The following is a 20,149-nucleotide window of genomic DNA, read 5'->3' as shown; positions in this document are numbered from 1 at the left end:
AAGAATAGCAACAAAAAAGTGTTTGATAACATCAAAAGAAACAACTTATTTTTTAAGACAAGCTATATTTTTTTATCAATGGAACTTGATCTTGTAAATTTTAATTAGTTGAAATAATAACAAAATATAATTGTAAAATAAATAATAGTTTTTAAAAGAAAAGGTAAACATTAAAAGAGCCTTAGACTTTAAGATTTTGAAATAAATATTATACATATAGTACTTACCATAACAATTGACATCCAAACAGACTAATAAAATTACAACTAAACTAATCCACAACTTAGGGGAGAGCAGCAACAGACCCTCTTGGGGTCTGGATTTCTGTGGTATTAGTAACATTTGCATAAATTATAAAAATTTATTGCTTTTGTAGAAAAAATCATAAAAACACTTGAAACACTTTTTTTGTTGTAGATATTTGTTGTAACACATTCGTAAATTAAACTTAAAATTATAATAATTATTTATTATCACTATTTTGACATGTGTTTGATTATTTTCATTTAATTTATTTTTAAAATTTATTTATTTAATAATTTCGTATTTTGTTCGTTTAAATATCACATTATTTTTCTCTCTAACTAAATATCTGTAAAGAAATAAATTATTTAATTATTTATTAATTAATTGGTTGGTAACAATTACTTCATTTCATTTGTAATAAATTATGGATTATTTTCTTAATGTTTTTTTTTATATTTATATTTTGTAATATTTTTCTAAAACATTTTCAGTTATTTGTATACAATTAATTAATTATACTTTATATTTATTTTGTTTAATTTATTCGTTTGTAATTTTTAATATTTTTAATTTATTACAATTTAAACACTTTGGGAAATTTTGTTGAAATATTTTAAAAGTTGATATTATATTACTGGCGATTTGTGTTGAGGGGTTTGATAGTTTGTCATAGTTCTTGATTTAATTAAATAAATTGGTCAACATTTGCAATCTGTTGCTTTTAAATCGTACAATTACACTGGTCAACACATTTTTAACCCAGAGACAGAAGTATATTCTCACTCACTAACTAAATAACTAACTAACGAACGAACTACTAACGAACTAACTAACTAACTAACTACTAACTAACTAACTAACTACTAACTAACTAACTAACTACTAACTAACTACTAACTAACTAACTAACTAACTAACTAACTAACTACTACTAACTAACTAACTAACTAACTAACTAACACTAACTAACTAACTAACTACTACTAACTACTAACTAACTAACTAACTAACTAACTAACTAACTACTAACTAACTAACTAACTACTAACTAACTAACTAACTAACTAACTAACTAACTAACTAACTAACTAACTAACTAACTACTAACTAACACTAACTAACTAACTAACTAACTAACTAACTAACTAACTAACTAACTAACTAACTAACTAACTAACTAACTAACTAACTAACTACTAACTAACTACTAACTAACTAACTAACTAACTAACTAACTAACTAACTAACTAACTAACTAACTAACTAACTACTAACTAACTAACTAACTAACTAACTAACTACTAACTAACTAACTAACTAACTAACTAACTACTAACTAACTAACTAACTAACTAACTAACTAACTAACTACACTAACTAACTAACTAACTAACTAACTAAACTAACTAACTACCTACTACTAACTAACTAAACTAACTAACTAACTACTAACTAACCACTAACTAACTAACTAACTAACTAACTAACTAACTACTAACTAACTAACTAACTAACTAACTAACTAACTAACTAACTAACTACTAACTACTAACTAACTAACTAACTAACTAACTAACTAACTAACTAACTAACTAACTAACTAACTACTAACTAACTAACTAACTAACTAACTAACTAACTAACTAACTACTAACTAACTAACTAACTAACTAACTAACTACTAACTAACTAACTAACTACTACTAACTAACTAACTAACTAACTAACTAACTAACTAACTACTAACTAACTAACACTAACTAACTAACTAACTAACTACTAACTAACTAACTAACTAACTACTAACTAACTACTAACTAACTAACTAACTAACTAACTAACTAACTAACTAACTAACTAACTAACTACTACTTAGACTGGACTTCAGACTAGCCAAGACCATAAGCTAGATTGTAATCGACATTATAGACTGGACTAGATTATAAACTAAACTATAGGATTGCTTATTGACTACATTATAGACTAAGTCTATAGAATAGTCTGTAGATTAGACTGGACTATAAACTAGATTATAACCTATAGTTTAAAATACACTAGACTATAGACTAAACTATAAACTACACTATAGATTATACTATAGACAGGACTATAGGCTAGGCTTTAGACATTAAAATTGACTAATCTGTAAATTAGACTTTAGACCATAAACTACACTAAAGACTAGACTATAGACTTAATATAGGCTGGACTATATACTAAACTAGGGGCTAGGGTACAAACCAAACTATAGACTTAACTGTGGACGATGCTATAGACTATATACTAGACTACAGACTGGACTATATACTAGAATATAGACTAGACTATAAACTAGATAATAGACTAGACTGTAGACTAGACTATAGAGTAGACTTTAGACTGAACTATAGACTAGACTTTAGACTAGACTATAGACTGGACTAAAAACTAAATTGTAGACTAGACAATGGACAAGACTAAGCTAGACTAAACTATATTGTAGTCTAGATTAAAGCCTGGACTATAGACTAGATTATAAGCTAGACTATAGGATAGCTTTTGGAATATATTATAGACTAAGGCTATAGGCTAGAGTGGAATGTAAACTAGCCTAGACTTTAGACTGGACTATAGACTAGGTTGAACTTTATAATGGACTAGGCTGTAGACTAAACTATAGATTAGACTTTAGACTAGATTATTAGTATAGTCTAATACTATAGACAGGTATTTTGACTAGAGTATAGACTAGATTTTAGGCTGATGTCAGAGTGGGCGCTACAAGCGATGCGAAGGTTTGCGCTACAAAGACTACAAACTAAACTATTGCTTGTGTTTTCTCGCATCAATCTTCGCTTTCACTCTGATATGACACATAGGAAAATACAAGGAAAGGTTTGTAGCGCAAAGCTTCGCATTGCTTGTAGCGCCTACTCTGGCATCAGCCTTAGACTAGAAAATAGACTAAACTGTTGACTAGACTTTGGACCAGCCCATAAATTAGGCTTAATATAGAATAGACTATTAGCTAGGGACTAGAGTACAGGCTAAACTATAGACTTAACTATGAACGAGGCTATATACTAGACTAGACTACAAACTAAACTATAGACTAGACCATAAACTAGATAATAGACTATATTATATACTAGACTATAGACTAGGCTATGGACTATACCATAGTCTAGACTTTAGACTAGAAGAAAATCTATTTTTCAATATCAAAAAGGACTGAAAAAAAGTACTAAAGTACTGAATTTTCAATGCCTGTTCCAAATGTTACTATGAAATCGCAACATCAAGAAAACTTTTCGAAACTGGATTTAGAATAAAAAGCTATCTGAACTAATTTGGACAATTTTTGCCTGGATCAATAGGTCAAAAGTTACACTCATTTGAATAAAACCCTGTATGACCAAAATGTCTAACTTAGGCCCCCACTAAGTACTCAGTTTTTGATTGATAGTGCTGAAAATTTGTGTCTGGCCTATTATACAAAAGTTTTTGAATAGTGCAAATTTCATCCAAATTTCATTTCATTTTGAGCTGGGTCACTTGATACGAAATTACCCATATGTCTGTTCAATATTTAGATGTGTTAAAACTGGATTGTCAAAAGCAAAAAAATTTATGGACCTGAAGGGATATTTTGGCAAAATCCATATTAGTGTATTTATAAATTTTAAAACCACGAAATTTGGATTTCTTTCATTGTTAAACTTTGGAACCAGAGTATTTTTTTGTTTGCTCTGAATCATAATACGTATTCTTAAAAAAAGTTCAATACAACCCATATAATACCTATACAACCGTTTATTCCTTATGTTAAAATTTAATTCAAAAGAGATGTTTTATATTAGAATATTATTAAAATTTGTGTTATTCATAATTTATATAAATGCTATTTTTTTTTTTTTTTTTTTTTGTATTTCTAAAAAATCTAAATATACAAAATTATGATTCACGAAAAAATATTTTTAAATTTAAATTAAGTTTAAACATAAAAACCCCATATTAAACACGTCAATGTGCAAAACTATGTATTTTCAAAATGTCTTCACTTCATTTGACTGACCATTTAGTTAATTATTTATTCTGTCATCATACCGCTGTGCCGGAATCCAAAAACGGATTATGTTCAAAAAAGCTACACTAACAACAAAAAAAAATACAAAACATAATACGAGTAATAATTAGTTTGTAAAAAAAAACAGTGTTTGTTTCTAAAACGACCATAACAAAATTATATTTGAATTCTTAAAATATTTATATTGTGAATGGCTCCGATACATATTTAGAGACCTTAAGACGTGTGTGTTTTTCATCAAATGTTTTGATTTTGTATTTTGCAAAAAAAAAAAAAAAATTAATCTGTTTTGGTCTTAAGTTTGGGTAAAGTGAATGTGAATAGATTTGGAGAATTTTAAATAACAAGTAGATTTAGATTATGAACATAAGTATGTTTGAATTAGAAGAGGAAGTGAATCGGAAACTCGTAAATATTCAGCTTCCTATAGACTATAGACTAGACTAGACTATAGACTAGACTAAAGACTACACTATAGACTAAACTATAGACTACACTATAGACCAGACTATAGACTAGACTGTACACTAGAATATAGAATAGACTAGAGATTAGACTAGACTATAGACTAGACCATAGACTAGACTATAGACTAGACTATAGACTAGACTACAGGCTAGACTATAGACTAGACTAGACTATAGATTAGACTATAGACTAGAATATAGACTAGAATATTGACTAGACTATAGACTAGACTATAGACTAGACTATAGACTAGACTATAGACTAGACTATAGACTAGACTATAGACTAGACTATAGACTAGACTATAGACTAGACTATAGACTAGACTATAGACTAGACTATAGACTAGACTATAGACTAGACTATAGACTAGACTATAGACTAGACTATAGACTAGACTATAGACTAGGACTATAGACTAGACTATAGACTAGACTATAGACTAGACTAGATGACTATGACTAACTATAGACTAGACTATAGACTAGACTATAGACTAGACTATAGACTAGACTATAGACTAGACTAGACTAGACTATAGACTAGACTATATACTAGACTATAGACTAGACTATAGACTAGACTATAGACCTAGACTATAGACTAGACTATAGACTAGACTATAGACTAGACTATAGACTAGACTATAGACTAGAGACTATAGACTAGACTAGACTAGACTAGACTAGACTAGACTAGACTAGACTAGACAATATAGACTAGACTATAGACTAGACTATAGACTAGACTATAGACTAGGACTATAGACTAGACATATAGACTAGACTATAGACTAGACTATAGACTAGACTATAGACTAGACTATAGACTAGACTATAGACTAGACTATAGACTAGACTATAGACTAGACTATAGACTAGACTATAGACTAGACTATAGACTAGACTATAGACTAGACTATAGACTAGACTATAGACTAGACTATAGACTAGACTATAGACTAGACTATAGACTAGACTATAGACTAGACTATAGACTAGACTATAGACTAGACTATAGACTAGACTATAGACTAGACTATAGACTAGACTATAGACTAGACTATAGACTAGACTATAGACTAGACTACAGACTAGACTATAGACCAGACTACAGAGTAGAGTATAGACTAGACTATAGACTAGACTATAGACTGGACTATAGACTGGACTATAGACTGGACTATAGACTGGACTATAGACTGGACTATAGACTATACTATAGACTAGACTATAGACTAGACTATAGACTAGAATATAGACTAGACTATAGACTTGACTATAGACTATACTATAGACTATACTATAGACTAGACTATAGACTAGACTATAGACTAGACTATATACTAGACTATAGACTAGACTATAGACTAGACTATAGACTAGACTATAGACTAGACTATAGGCTAGACTATAGACTAGACTATAGACTAGACTATAGACTAGACTATAGACTAACTATCGACTAGACTATAGACTAGACTATAGACTAGACTATAGACTAGACTATAGACTAGACTATAGACTAGACTATAGACTAGACTATAGACTAGACTATAGACTAGACTATAGACTAGACTATAGACTAGACTATAGACTAGACTATGGACTAGACTATAGACTAGACTATAGACTAGACTATAGACTAGACTATAGACTAGACTATAGACTAGACTATAGACTAGACTATAGACTAGACTATAGACTAGACTATAGACTAGACTATAGAACTAGACTATAGACTAGACTATAGACTAGACTATAGACTAGACTATAGACTAGACTATAGACTAGACTACTAGACTAGACTATAGACTAGACTATAGATCAGACTATAGGACTAGACTATAGCCTAGGACTATAGACTAGGACCTATAGACTAGACTATAGACTACTATAGACTAGACTATAGACTAGACTATAGGACTACTGACTAGGACTAGACTGAGACTAGACTATAGACTAGACCTATAGACCTAGACTATAGACATAGACTATAGACTAGACTATAGACTAGACTAGACATAGACTATAGACTAGACTAGACATAGACTAGACTATAGACTATAGAAGCCTAGACTACTGACTAGACTAGGACTATGAGACTAGACTAGGACTATAGACTAGACTATAGACAGACTATAGACTGGACATAGACTGGACTATACGACTAGACTATAGACTGGACTATAGACAGACTATAGACTAGACTATAGACTAGACTACATACTAGACTAGAGACTACTAGACTAGGACTATAGACTGCTGACTATAGACCTAGACTATCGACTAGACTATAGACTAGACTATAGAGCAGACTAGAGACATACTAGACTATAGGACTAGACTATAGACTAGACTATAGACTAGACTATAGACTAGACTATAGACTAGACTATAGACTAGACTATAGACTAGACTATAGACTAGACTATAGACTAGACTATAGACTAGACTATAGACTAGACTATAGACTAGACTATAGACTAGACTATAGACTAGACTATAGACTAGACTATAGACTAGACTATAGACTAGACTATAGACTAGACTATAGACTAGACTATAGACTAGACTATAGACTAGACTATAGACTAGACTAAAGACTAGACTATAGACTAGACTATAGACTAGACTATGGACTAGACTATAGACTAGGCTATAGACTAGACTATAGACTAGGCTATAGACTAGACTATAGACTAGGCTATAGACTAGACTGTAGACTAGACTATAGACTATAGACTAGACTATAGACTGGACTATAGACTAGACTATAGACTAGACTATAGACTGGACTATAGACTAGACTATAGACTGGACTATACACTAGACTATAGACTAGACTGTAGACTAGTAGACTATAGACCGAAATCATTTATAAATGATTTTGAGAAATTATTATGAAAAATATTTCCACTATAATTATAAACTATAAAAAAGTAAATTAACCTTAAAAATATATCATCCTTCACTATAATGGTCATTTACAATTTACACTCACTGTATTATAGATCAAATCAAAATTTATAAATTCACATTAAATCTATTACATTTTTAACAAATTGAAATGCATTAACATTAAATGAATTATTATTATTATTTTTTTTTCTTAAACAAATCAATATTAATTTCAATGATTTTACAATAAATAACAATTTTATTAATGGATTAAAAATGTATTTTATTTTGTTTTCTGTCCGAAACTCATTTAAAATCCACAATTTCAAAACCTTGGTTTGGAATTAGTTACACTTAAAGAAAAATTGGTTCAATAATTGCAATTTAATGTTCAACTTTAAAGTTTAAACTCTTGATTAAACAAAGTAACAAATACAAAAAAAAATATCATTTAGTGAAACCAAAACTTTTAAATTGACAATTACAGTCGCGGCCTGAGGTAAAAGAAACCATTAAATTAGAAACTTAATAATTAAATAATATGTATGTGAAGTAAAATTATACAATAGAAAAACAAATCAAGAAAAAAATTGTTTAAATAAATTTTGGTGGATTTCTTTGTTGGCGCAAAATTAACAAAGTTTAATAACAATATAAAAGAGTTAAAAGTTTGTATTTTTTGGAAAACGACCTTCAGCTATGATATAAGCAAAAAATAACAAACAAAAAACCCCAAAACATTTAACTCATAAATGCACATTAATTTTTGTAAAATCATATACAAAAGATGTATAGATAAATAATAGTAAGTCCATTATAAATATTATTATGTTACGTTTCTACTGACATGTAAAAATAACATCCAAACATTTAAGTATTTTTTTTTGTGTTTTTGCAAAATCCTGAAGGTTTTAAATTGTGATTGTTGTTAAACTATTGTGAATATTCATTCAAAATTGTACACAAATAAACACCTATTGTGAATGAGGGCAGTGCACATTTTAAATGTTTCTTTACAAAAAAATTTTTGATAATCTGGTATTTTGCTTTTATTTTAAAACCCCGTTCTGAAGAAAGAGCGTTCTTCATTAATCGAAATAGTAGCCTGACGGGGCAATGAACTATAAGTCAAATAAAGGAAAACTTCCAAATCACTTATTTCTACAAATTTTTCAAAAGTTATTGTAACAGGTGGCCAGGCATCCTTAAAAAAGATCGAACACGGGGATTTTAATGGCAATAACATCGTTTTTTAACTGGCGCAAACAAGAGTTCTAATGTATGTACGATCGTGACCCTGAGCTAGGGTGCTAAAAGTAAACAAAATATAACAAATTCCATGCATTGCATCAGGCAATATGAACTAATTAAAGGTCTTGCAATATAACTAGGAAGGCACGATCAATGTTGGATAAGAAACGAAGGGCAAATCTTCTCATGATTCGTATTATCAAAACCTTGAGGCATGAAAGTCTTTAGTCTAGTCTATAGTATTATCTAGACTAGACATAGACTAGTTCTAGTCTAATCTATCTAATCTATAGTGTAGTCTATAGCCTAGTCTATAGTTTAGTCTATAGTCTAGTTTAAAGTCTAGTCAATAGCCTAGTTTATAGCCTAGTCTAAAGTAAAGTTTATATTCTAGTCTACAGAGTAGTCTATAGTCTAGTCTATAATCTAGTTTATAGTCTAGTCAATAGTTTAGTTTATAGTCCAGTCTATAGTCTAGTCTATAATCTAGTCTATAGTCTAGTTTATAATATAGTCTATAGTCTAGTTTATAGTATAGTATATAATATACTCTTTGATTTGTTAGGGAGACTTTGGTTCCCTTAAAACTTGTTTATGTAGAATTTCGCTGCATTGCTATAATTTTGAAGCAAGTTAAGAGCGTTATAGTCGTTTTCTGAGAGGGATCTATGGACCGATTCTCATAAAATTTGGTAGGGATAGTCTATAGTCTAGTCTATAGTCTAGTCTATAGTCTAGTCTAGTCTAGTCTAGTCTATAGTCTAGTCTATAGTCTAGTCTATAGTCTAGTCTATAGTCTAGTCTATAGTCTAGTCTATAGTCTAGTCTATAGTCTAGTCTATAGTCTAATCTATAGTCTAGTCTATAGTCTAGTCTATAGTCTAGTCTATAGTCTAGTCTATAGTCTAGTCTATAGTCTAGTCTATAGTCTAGTCTATAGTCTAGTCTATAGTCTAGTCTATAGTCTAGTCTATAGTCTAGTCTATAGTCTAGTCTATAGTCTAGTCTATAGTCTAGTCTATAGTCTAGTCTATAGTCTAGTCTATAGTCTAGTCTATAGTCTAGTCTATAGTCTAGTCTATAGTCTAGTCTATAGTCTAGTCTATAGTCTAGTCTATAGTCTAGTCTATAGTCTAGTCTATAGTCTAGTCTATAGTCTAGTCTATAGTCTAGTCTATAGTCTAGTCTATAGTCTAGTCTATAGTCTAGTCTATAGTCTAGTCTATAGTCTAGTCTATAGTCTAGTCTATAGTCTAGTCTATAGTCTAGTCTATAGTCTAGTCTATAGTCTAGTCTATAGTCTAGTCTATAGTCTAGTCTATAGTCTAGTCTATAGTCTAGTCTATAGTCTAGTCTATAGTCTAGTCTATAGTCTAGTCTATAGTCTAGTCTATAGTCTAGTCTATAGTCTAGTCTATAGTCTAGTCTATAGTCTAGTCTATAGTCTAGTCTATAGTCTAGTCTATAGTCTAGTCTATAGTCTAGTCTATAGTCTAGTCTATATAGTCTAGTCTATGTCTAGTCTCTAGTCTAGTCTATAGTCTAGTCTATAGTCTAGTCTATAGTCTAGTCTATAGTCTAGTCTATAGTCTAGTCTATAGTCTAGTCTATAGTCTAGTCTATAGTCTAGTCTATAGTCTAGTCTATAGTCTAGTCTATAGTCTAGTCTATAGTCTAGTCTATAGTCTAGTCTAGTCTATAGTCTAGTCTAGTCTATAGTCTAGTCTAGTCTATAGTCTAGTCTAGTCTATAGTCTAGTCTAGTCTATAGTCTAGTCTACTAGTCTAGTCTATAGTCTAGTCTATAGTCTAGTCTATAGTCTAGTCTATAGTCTAGTCTAGTCTAGTCTATAGTCTAGTCTATAGTCTAGTCTATAGTCTAGTCTATAGTCTAGTCTATAGTCTAGTCTATAGTCTAGTCTATAGTCTAGTCTATAGTCTAGTCTATAGTCTAGTCTATAGTCTAGTCTATAGTCTAGTCTATAGTCTAGTCTATAGTCTAGTCTATAGTCTAGTCTATAGTCTAGTCTATAGTCTAGTCTATAGTCTAGTCTATAGTCTAGTCTATAGTCTAGTCTATAGTCTAGTCTATAGTCTAGTCTATAGTCTAGTCTATAGTCTAGTCTATAGTCCAATCTATAGTCTAGTCTATAGTCTAGTCTATAGTCTAGTCTATAGTCTAGTCTATAGTCTAGTCTATAGTCTAGTCTATAGTCTAGTCTATAGTCTAGTCTATAGTCTAGTCTAGTCTAGTCTATAGTCTAGTCTATAGTCTAGTCTAGTCTATAGTCTAGTCTAGTCTATAGTCTAGTCTATAGTCTAGTCTATAGTCTAGTCTATAGTCTAGTCTATAGTCTAGTCTATAGTCTAGTCTATAGTCTAGTCTATAGTCTAGTCTATAGTCTAGTCTACAGTCTAGTCTATAGTCTAGTCTATAGTCTAGTCTATAGTCTAGTCTACAGTCTAGTCTATTGTCTAGTCTATAGTCTAGTCTAGGCAGGTTCAATTTTAGTTTTCGAATATTTACAAGTGAAATGCACTTGATTGCTTTATTCTCATTTTTTTAAATTTGAAATTAATTTGACTTCCAATGACCGGATATCTTACTTAAGAAAAAGCCTGACAAATTAAAATAATTAACAACTTAACAAAATAATATTCGTGACAAATATTTAATGAATTTTAAATTAATCCAGGAATTTCGTGAGATTTTTAACAATAAGAAAGTTAAAAAAATACATATCACCAAAATTTCAGATAATTACTATGAGATCATTAAGATTTTTTATTATAAAAAAATGATTTCTTTGACAAACAACCTTGACATCTAATGAAATGTAATTTTTCAAACAAAATCTGTTTTAAAAGCAGATAATGTATTTAATTCCGGAGATATCACCAAAATTACGAGAAAATTGTAAAGCTGAAAGAGCAATGAAATGGTTTCTATATCATGCACCGATTAAATTTAACGTTTTCTAATTTACAATTATAATTTCATAAAAATCCACATTCAAAATACTTTGTACGAAAAAACCGCACTTACAACTCGTTAACAATGTTATTTGCTAAATAAAAATAAAAACCAAAGAATTCATATGAAAAGTAGTTCAAGATCTGTAAACCATCTTTCAGCAACATAATGAGATGCAAACATGAAAACGAAATAAATTCAGATACATACAAACAACATACAAAGAAAACTAGACAACAGACATCTGTGGAAACTCAATTTCCATCTAAAAAGTCATTCATTGTTTATTTTATGAAAATTTTCAACTCAGAAGAAGAGCAAAGCGGGTAAGAAATCTAAAAAATAGCAGTATTTTTGTTTAAACAATAAAAAGACTTTTAAATGTAATTATTACACAACCGGTAATTAGAGTGGCGGTTTTTGTTTTCTTAACAAAATGTGTGTCTTTAGTATTTGAGGGGCACGTAATCATTTTTCGTCTTAAAGATATAAAAAAAATGTGTAAAAATAACTTTTTTTACACACTTGGTTGCTTTGAGTTTTAAGAAAGTTTTACATGTTTTCATAAAGTCCACTAACTGGTCGGTAATGACTGTAAGTAAGAAAGTTGAAATTTCTTTTCAATTGTTTAACAATTGCTTTTAGAGATAACAAAATATTTAAAAGATATTAATGATTTTTAATTTATACTTATGAAGAAAATATCACAATAGAAGAGTAAAGATATTAATGCATTAGAAATGTGTTAGATTTGTAATTAAATTATCAGCAATATCGACTTTAAAATACCTTAAAGTAATGCAGTTAATCTTGGATCTAGAGTGTCTTAGAGTTTTTCTTTGTGAATTATCAATACGAATGATATTAAATGGGACTTCTCATTTGGACTTTGCATAGATTGGAGACACACCAGCAATACAAACTCTATTGGACCTTTTGTAGATCATTTCCCGCATAAGGTTCTCTTTATTTAACGGAGAATGGTTAAACATGTCTTTTGTCGCTAATACGGCACCGAAAAAACTCGCTTTACGAGACCCCAATTCTGGAAGTATATGCTCAGATGTTTTATACTTCAATCCACAGAATCTACTTGGAACTGCCGTAGCTTTCAATATAATGAAATGAAAAGCATTAATATCTGAGTCTAAGTCCTAATAAGACTTAAAGCATTAATACAACTTAGGACACTAACTTTTTCATAAAGCATCTCTGAAAGATTGGACCTAATGATTAATTACTTCAGAAACAGCCTAACCTAACTCCTCAAATATGTATTTTCTAGAGCAAATGAAGTTAACGTAGATTTCCCTCAAAAATATTGAAGAATATCCAAATTCTCATACTAGTTTGACAATTTACAGGTTTAGACTCGTTTGAGAACCATTATCTTACCATCAGGGCTGGATGATCCAATGATCCCTATTTAGTATATAACAGGCCGACAAAATTTGAAATTCTTCATCACATCTGGGATTTGAGATATCGTGGCCTGAAGTGTGAAAAACGCTATTTTTGACCCTTTTTGAGACGATATAACATTGTCGTGACTTTATTTATAGAAAGTTGTATGACATCTGAAAGTTCATTCTGCAAGACTCAGATTCAGCGCAGCTCAATTTTGGGGCTCAGTATTACCTAAGTGTTTGCAGAAAAGATAATAGACCAACGTTTTTCAATAGAATCAGGGAGCAGATCATTGGTAGAGAACTCTGACTCAGTTAGATAGGCTGGCCAATCATGGGGCAGGAAACAGACTACATACTATCTACACTGAATTTTAATAGGTCATTCAAGACCAGAATACCGACAAGGGATGATTGGGCCGCGAACACTGTCCTAAGGGACGACGTGATCTCAATATATACTGATGGCTCAAAGACAGAAAGGGGCACGGGATCGGGAATCTTTTCCGAAAAACAGAATCTTCAAGTATATCTTCGACTACCTGACACCTGCACGATTCTTCAGGCAGAGATATATGCAGCCGCGAGAGGAAATCGGGAACTAAATCTTGAAAATATCTTCTCAATTGTATTCAATCGTTGTCACAACTGACACAACATCACGTTGAGTTGATTGGGTGCTAGTTCATGAGGGCATCCGGGGAAATGAAATATATGAAGAATGCGCAACCGATGGGTCGTCCCTAGACTTAACCCTTGCGCAAAGGAATATTCATACTCCCCAGGTGGCCCTATCAAAATTGATAGATGACTATTGAAACAGCTCTTCTCTCATTAGTTGGACACATTGAAAGTTCACATAACGAGTAATCCCTTGTCGCCTTTATGTCTATTGAAGGCATCTTTTAAAATGTTGAACCCAATGCCATCCTGACTGCGCTAGGAGTCAACTGTTCATTGGGAAACTATTGAGTAATAGGGTAAAAAGTACCACAATGGGTGGAGTCTGCGTCTTACTAATCATGGCGCTTCTTAGGGAGGAGTTTTGTCTCCCCTACTGTGGAACGAGTCTATGAATACATTACTATCTTAAATGGATAGCAGGAAGATTACGACTGTCACTTATGCCGACGACGTAGCGGTATTAGTATCGGCAGAATTCCTTGATACTATGTCTAGATGCATGGAAACTGCTCATGAGTTAATTAAGTAAATGGAGTGTTTCCTGTGACCTTAGTGTAAATCCACTGAAAACTGAACTAGTTCTCTTCATATATAATAATTGAAAATTTTATACCGCCAAAGTTGAAGCTATTCTGGAATCTGAAAATCCAGAACCGGGTTAATAAGGCCAACATGGCTATTTATACCTATAACCTGGGGAATTAAACCGAAAGGTATTAACTGTATTTTCAAGGCAGTATTGGCGACTGCTTTGAGTTCTATTAAGTTATAGTATGGTAGCAAGCAATGGAGCATACTTCACACTGTGCAACCATTGATCGCACTATGAGAAACATTGCCATTACTTATTGACTTATTACGGGAGCAATGAAGACAAGAACAACCAAAGCAGTTCTAACCATGTTGAAGTGATTACCAGCTAACTTAATGGGCGTTCAACTTGCCTTCAACTCTGCGATCGTGGTCTGGTCACAGAAATTACGGACACTCTATAATTATAAAACACTTCGAATCATTACATTTGAATGTTGTCTATTGCATTACAAAGCCCAACTTCGATAATCGATTTCGCACCAGGACCACTTAGGGAATCTGAATTAGAACCGCACCCGCTTCCAAGTGTAACAAAAATTTACACCAATGGCGCCAAAAGGAGTGGATGATGGTTTCTTTATTGAAGGATTTGGTATTAAATCTTCCTTTCAGAATGCCTACCTAATGTAATGTTCATCAGGCAGAAATATCTATCAAACGAGCAGCGAATTGGCTATGGTACCTTAGCCAATTCGCTGCTCACATTGAGGTATATATGTATATATACTGACAGCAAAGCTGCTATCGAAAATCTCAACGAATGCCACGTATCTCTAAATGAGATAGCGAGACATTGTAGAATAACACTAATATGGGTCCCTGGTCACGATAATTGTCAGTGTAACTGTATAGCTAATGAATTAGCCATGAACGGAACATGAAATCGACGTCTTTACTGGTATCTCTCTTACACTTGTTCTAAATGAACTGTTTGAGACGCCCAGGATCAAATATTGTCCGTTGTTTGTGATAATTTTGAATAATATGCTGCCAAATTTCATGATAATTGTACCGGTGGGGGGGTCTTGGCAAGGCGAATTCGTCTACATTTTAGCCCTCTAACTCCTACCGTGTGGTCCCAATCGTGCTTTCAACAAACAGACGGACATGGTTATATCGTCTAAAATCTAACAAGTGATATATTCGGCTGTGCCGAATCTTAATTACCCTCTAGCAGCAAGCTACTTTTTATTAAAACCCACTTAACTATATAATTTTTTGTCAACTTGACAAAAGTTTTGTTTCCGTACTGGGGGTACTAAGATTTATGCATATGTTGAACTAATTTTGATGAGGTCCAGAAAAATTTATATTGTTATTAAGTGATTTTCACCTTATATGGGAGCTAAAACAAATTATGGACGATTTAATGATTTATATATACAAAATACACATTTATATCGAATTTTATACCTATAACATTGATTATAATGTGCGTTTAAATAATTTTCGGAGGTGGACCTTATATGCGAGCTATAGCTTTATAATTCAATGATATAGCTATAGCTTTATAATTCAATGATATATACGGGTATGTGCGTTTAAGTGATTTTAGGAAGTGAGCCTTATATGGGAGCTATGACCAATAACGGACCGATTCGGAAAAAATTTAGTTAACATATTTAAGTCGAATTTTATCCCCATAGCTTTATAATTCAATGAAATATATGCGTTTAAGTGATTTTCGAAAGTGGACCATATATGGGAGTTATGACCAATTACGGTACTATCCGGAAAAAATATGTGTGCTTAAGTTATTTTCGGAAGTTGGCCTTATATGGGAGCTATGACCAATAATGAACCGATCCGGAAAAAAATTGCTAAAATGATTTAAATAAGGAAAAAAAAAACATATTCTAGTAAAATTTTATCACAATAGCTTTATTTATCAATGAAATATGTGTGTTTAAGTAATTTTCGGAAGTGGACCTTACATGGGAGCTATGACCAATTATGAACCGATACAGATCTACGTAGGTAGTATGATTTCTGTTCACATTATAATTACATGTACAAAATTTTATGTTGTTATAGATATATACCTTTGCATGGGGGCTATGGGAGATATTGGGGTCTATGGGAAATATTGTTACGATTTTGAACATACTTGATCCCTGGCAGGAAAAAATAATGTGTGACAAAATCTTTAATAATTAAGAATTGTGGAAAAAAAAACGTAATTTTTTTCGAGGTAGTCTGAAATTTCTCCTTTTTTCGGTTTTACTTCGTAAACCGATTTTGCTGATTTTCAATGCCAAACTGCTTAGGATAATAACAAATATTTTTGGTGAATTTGGTTGATTTCCTTTGCTTTGTTTTAACGTTAGCGTGTTTTACACATACAGACAGCCGGACATAGCTAAATCGTCTCAGAATTTCACAAGGACCCAGAATATATATACTTTGTTTAAGATGAATATTTCTTGGTGTTACACACGGAATGACAAACTTATATATAACCTCTATCACGACTGATGGTGGTGGTGGAAGGTATAAAAAGGTTTCAAAATACATATATTCTTTACGGGTCTATAACCTATATTTTGACAATTCTAATCACCTTAAGATTTCGCTATGAGATTAAGCTTTTGAATCGCGGCTATTCGAATATCTACTTTGATTATACAAATTTAAGATAGATTTATTAATTGATTTAAATCTTTGGTACTGGTTCATAGAAAGTACTTCAGAAGCACTATCTTAATCTTAAGAACAGGTTCAATCAGAAATAGTTCTGATTGTACTCGTTCGAGAATAAGTAATTTACCATTAATTTGAAATGTCACATATACATAATCTAAACTGATAATACTGAAAGTCCCTAATGTAGCAGATTGCTGTTAAAGAGTATTAAACTCTTATATCAAATTGAACAATAAATTAACACTGAATACCGTTTTATTATTCTGTTATAAAATCATCAATATAATAAAATAAACTACAATGGATTGAACATTTTGAAAGTTGTTAAATAGTGAGATTTTTATATGTTTTTTATAGTTTCTAACAAAGTAGTTTTATTTGTGATAAACAATTTTTTACCCGATGGCTTAAGTTTACACCCACTAATGTTTTTTTTTTTTAACAAAATTTAAGCTGTTTTGTTATTTGTTACAATTATTATTTTATTTTTTTTTTTAAGAAAAAGAGAAATTACTAAAATCCCCATGGGATTTTTTGCACCATTACTATTTGAACTGATTTTTTAAAATAATTTGTTTCGCCTTTCCGGAGCCAACTTATAAAATTAAAACATTTAAACCGTTTATTTATTAATGTTGTTGTTGTTTTTTATAAAAATCAAATTATTTTGGGTGAAATTACTTGTGATTTCAATTTAAATTTTTTTTATTTCTTTATTTAAAACCCAAACTAACACACACATATTTTTTTTTGTTAAATTTTGTTTCGTATCCACGTCATTACATTTTTATTTCTTTATTTCTTCTTGTTGATTTTTTTGTTACTTTTTATTCATTTACCAACATAATAATTTTTAAAAAATAAAATAAAATATTTTTCTTCTCAAGTTTAAAGGCTTTAAAAAGCCCTTGAAGCCATTTAAACATTTAAGAAAAATTATGTTTTATTTTAATTAAATAATCTTCATAATTAATTATTTAATTTCACTTTAAGCTTAAACGTTTTGGGGTTTCGTTTTGCTCTCAACACTTCTTTGTTATTGTTTTTTTTTTTTTCGAAAAATTTTAAAATTTAAATTCTCTTTATTTTGTTTTTATCTTTAATTTATATTTATTTAAATTTCATTAGTTTTATATTATCTTCTTTATTTTGCATGATTTTTTTATTAATATTTCTATTTACAAAATTCTTTTTTTTTTCTCTCGCATACACTCGTTCATCTGCCTTTTTTTTTCTCAACCCGGCCCCCCACTCTTTGTTGTTAACATTTTTTAATTCCCTGACACTATGTTGTTATACTCTTTACCGTTTTCTTTTAGTTACCAACCACTTTTTTTCAAACACACTCACACACACTTTCAACTCTTTTCTTCTTTAAGATCTCTTTCTTCTCGCGCCTTCTTTTTTATGTTTAACTATTATTCCGTTTTACCGTCCGCGATCGCTGAAAGTCCGTTAATTACTGACTGTTTGTTGGAGACTTGTCTCAGCTTGGAGCCATCCATCCAGTGCAAACAGCTGAGTTTTAAATGTTGTTTCTGCTGTTGTACAAGTTGCTGTTGTTGTTGTTGTTTTAAATTTTTTTAAACATATAAATATATACAACAAAAACTATCATAAACAAAATTGTTTTGTGTTAGTTCATGGCATGTTAATGTAGAAGGAAAAAAATAACAGCAACAACAATTATTTTGTACCAAAAAAACTGGTGCCTCTTAAGTGTTCAGGGGGTCTTAATCTGTTGGAGCTTTGTTTGCATCGAATTATACAAATTATCGACCATATTGAACATATTTATTCCTTGGTCACTATCACTATTTCTTTATTACAAAATTTGTCTCTATTTACCTTTTCTGGAAATTTTATTTCAGATCTGCCCAGTTAATATATTCCAAAAATATTGGTTCTGTTATAACATGTCCCATTCTTCATTCTGATAACAATTCAGATGTCAAGTGTTGTTGTTAGTTAGTGAGTTAGTTAGTTAGTTAGTTAGTTAGTTAGTTAGTTAGTTTTGTTAGTTAGTTAGTTAGTTAGTTAGTTAGTTAGTTAGTTTAGTTAGCTAGTTGTTAGTTAGTTAGTTAGTTAGTTAGTTAGTTTAGTTAGTTAGTTAGTTAGTTAGTTAGTTATTGTTCGTTGAGTTGTTCGTTCGTTAGTTAGTAGTTAGTTCGTTAGTTAGTTCGTTCGTTCGTTCGTTCGTTGTCGTTAGTTTCGTTCGTTCGTTAGTTCGTTTCGTTCGTTCGTTTTTAGTTGTTCGTTGTTAGTTTAGTTGTTCGTTCGTTTTCGTTCAGTTCGTTCGTTTTAGTTTCGTTCGTTAGTTCGTTCGTCGTTCGTTCGTTCGTTTTTCGTTCGTTCGTTCGTTCGTTTTCGTTCGTTCGTTCGTTGTTCGTTCGTTCGTTTCGTTCGTTCGTTTCGTTCGTTCGTTCGTTTCGTTCGTTCGTTCTTCGTTCGTTCGTTCGTTCGTTAGTTCGTTTCGTTCGTTCGTTGTTCGTTCGTTCGTTCGTTCGTTCGTTCGTTCGTTCGTTCTTGTTCGTTCGTTCGTTTCGTTCGTTCGTTCGTTCTTTCGTTCGTTCGTTCGTTCGTTCGTTCGTTCGTTCGTTCGTTCGTTTCGTTCGTTCGTTCGTTCGTTCGTTCGTTCGTTTTCGTTCGTTCGTTTAGTTCTTCGTTCGTTCGTTCGTTCGTTCGTTTCGTTCGTTCGTTCGTTCGTTCGTTCGTTTCGTTTTCGTTCGTTCGTTCGTTCGTTCGTTCGTTCGTTCGTCGTTCGTTCGTTCGTTCGTTTCGTTCGTTCGTTCGTTCGTTCGTTGTTCGTTTCGTTTCGTTCGTTCGTTCTTCGTTCGTTCGTTCGTTCGTTCGTTCGTTCGTTCGTTCTTCGTTCGTTCGTTCGTTCGTTCGTTCGTTCGTTCGTTCGTAGTTAGTTA

General features: G+C 31.4%; 2 protein-coding genes across 6 annotated transcripts in view; one reads left to right on the top strand and one right to left on the bottom strand.

Moving 5' to 3' along the window:
* The window catches only part of LOC119602199 (dual oxidase), a 50,296-nt gene extending 31,601 nt beyond the window's left edge, over positions 1 to 18,695 (bottom strand). Inside the window, exons 1-2 of one of the 5 annotated variants that reach the window (XM_037953574.1) lie at positions 18,559 to 18,695; positions 228 to 592 (exon numbers count right to left, since the gene is read on the bottom strand). In XM_037953574.1, the coding sequence (XP_037809502.1) occupies positions 228 to 348 (121 nt within the window). In that variant the 5' untranslated portion in view covers positions 349 to 592; positions 18,559 to 18,695. Of the gene's footprint in view, positions 1 to 227; positions 593 to 17,630; positions 17,783 to 18,537 lie in introns of those variants that run through there. The other 4 variants (XM_037953577.1, XM_037953573.1, XM_037953576.1 and 1 more) reach the window with 4 other exon arrangements.
* Positions 1 to 20,149, top strand: part of LOC119602200 (glycoprotein-N-acetylgalactosamine 3-beta-galactosyltransferase 1-like) — an 86,875-nt gene that overhangs the window by 19,948 nt on the left and 46,778 nt on the right. The window lies entirely within an intron of this gene.

The sequence above is a fragment of the Lucilia sericata genome, unplaced genomic scaffold (genome assembly GCF_015586225.1).
Source record: "Lucilia sericata isolate MDLA Ls3-8-SP2 unplaced genomic scaffold, ASM1558622v1 Contig000214F_arrow, whole genome shotgun sequence".
Taxonomy (NCBI): domain Eukaryota; kingdom Metazoa; phylum Arthropoda; class Insecta; order Diptera; family Calliphoridae; genus Lucilia; species Lucilia sericata.
Note: the sequence above shows the minus strand (reverse complement) of the source record. Positions and strands in the feature narration are given on the sequence as shown.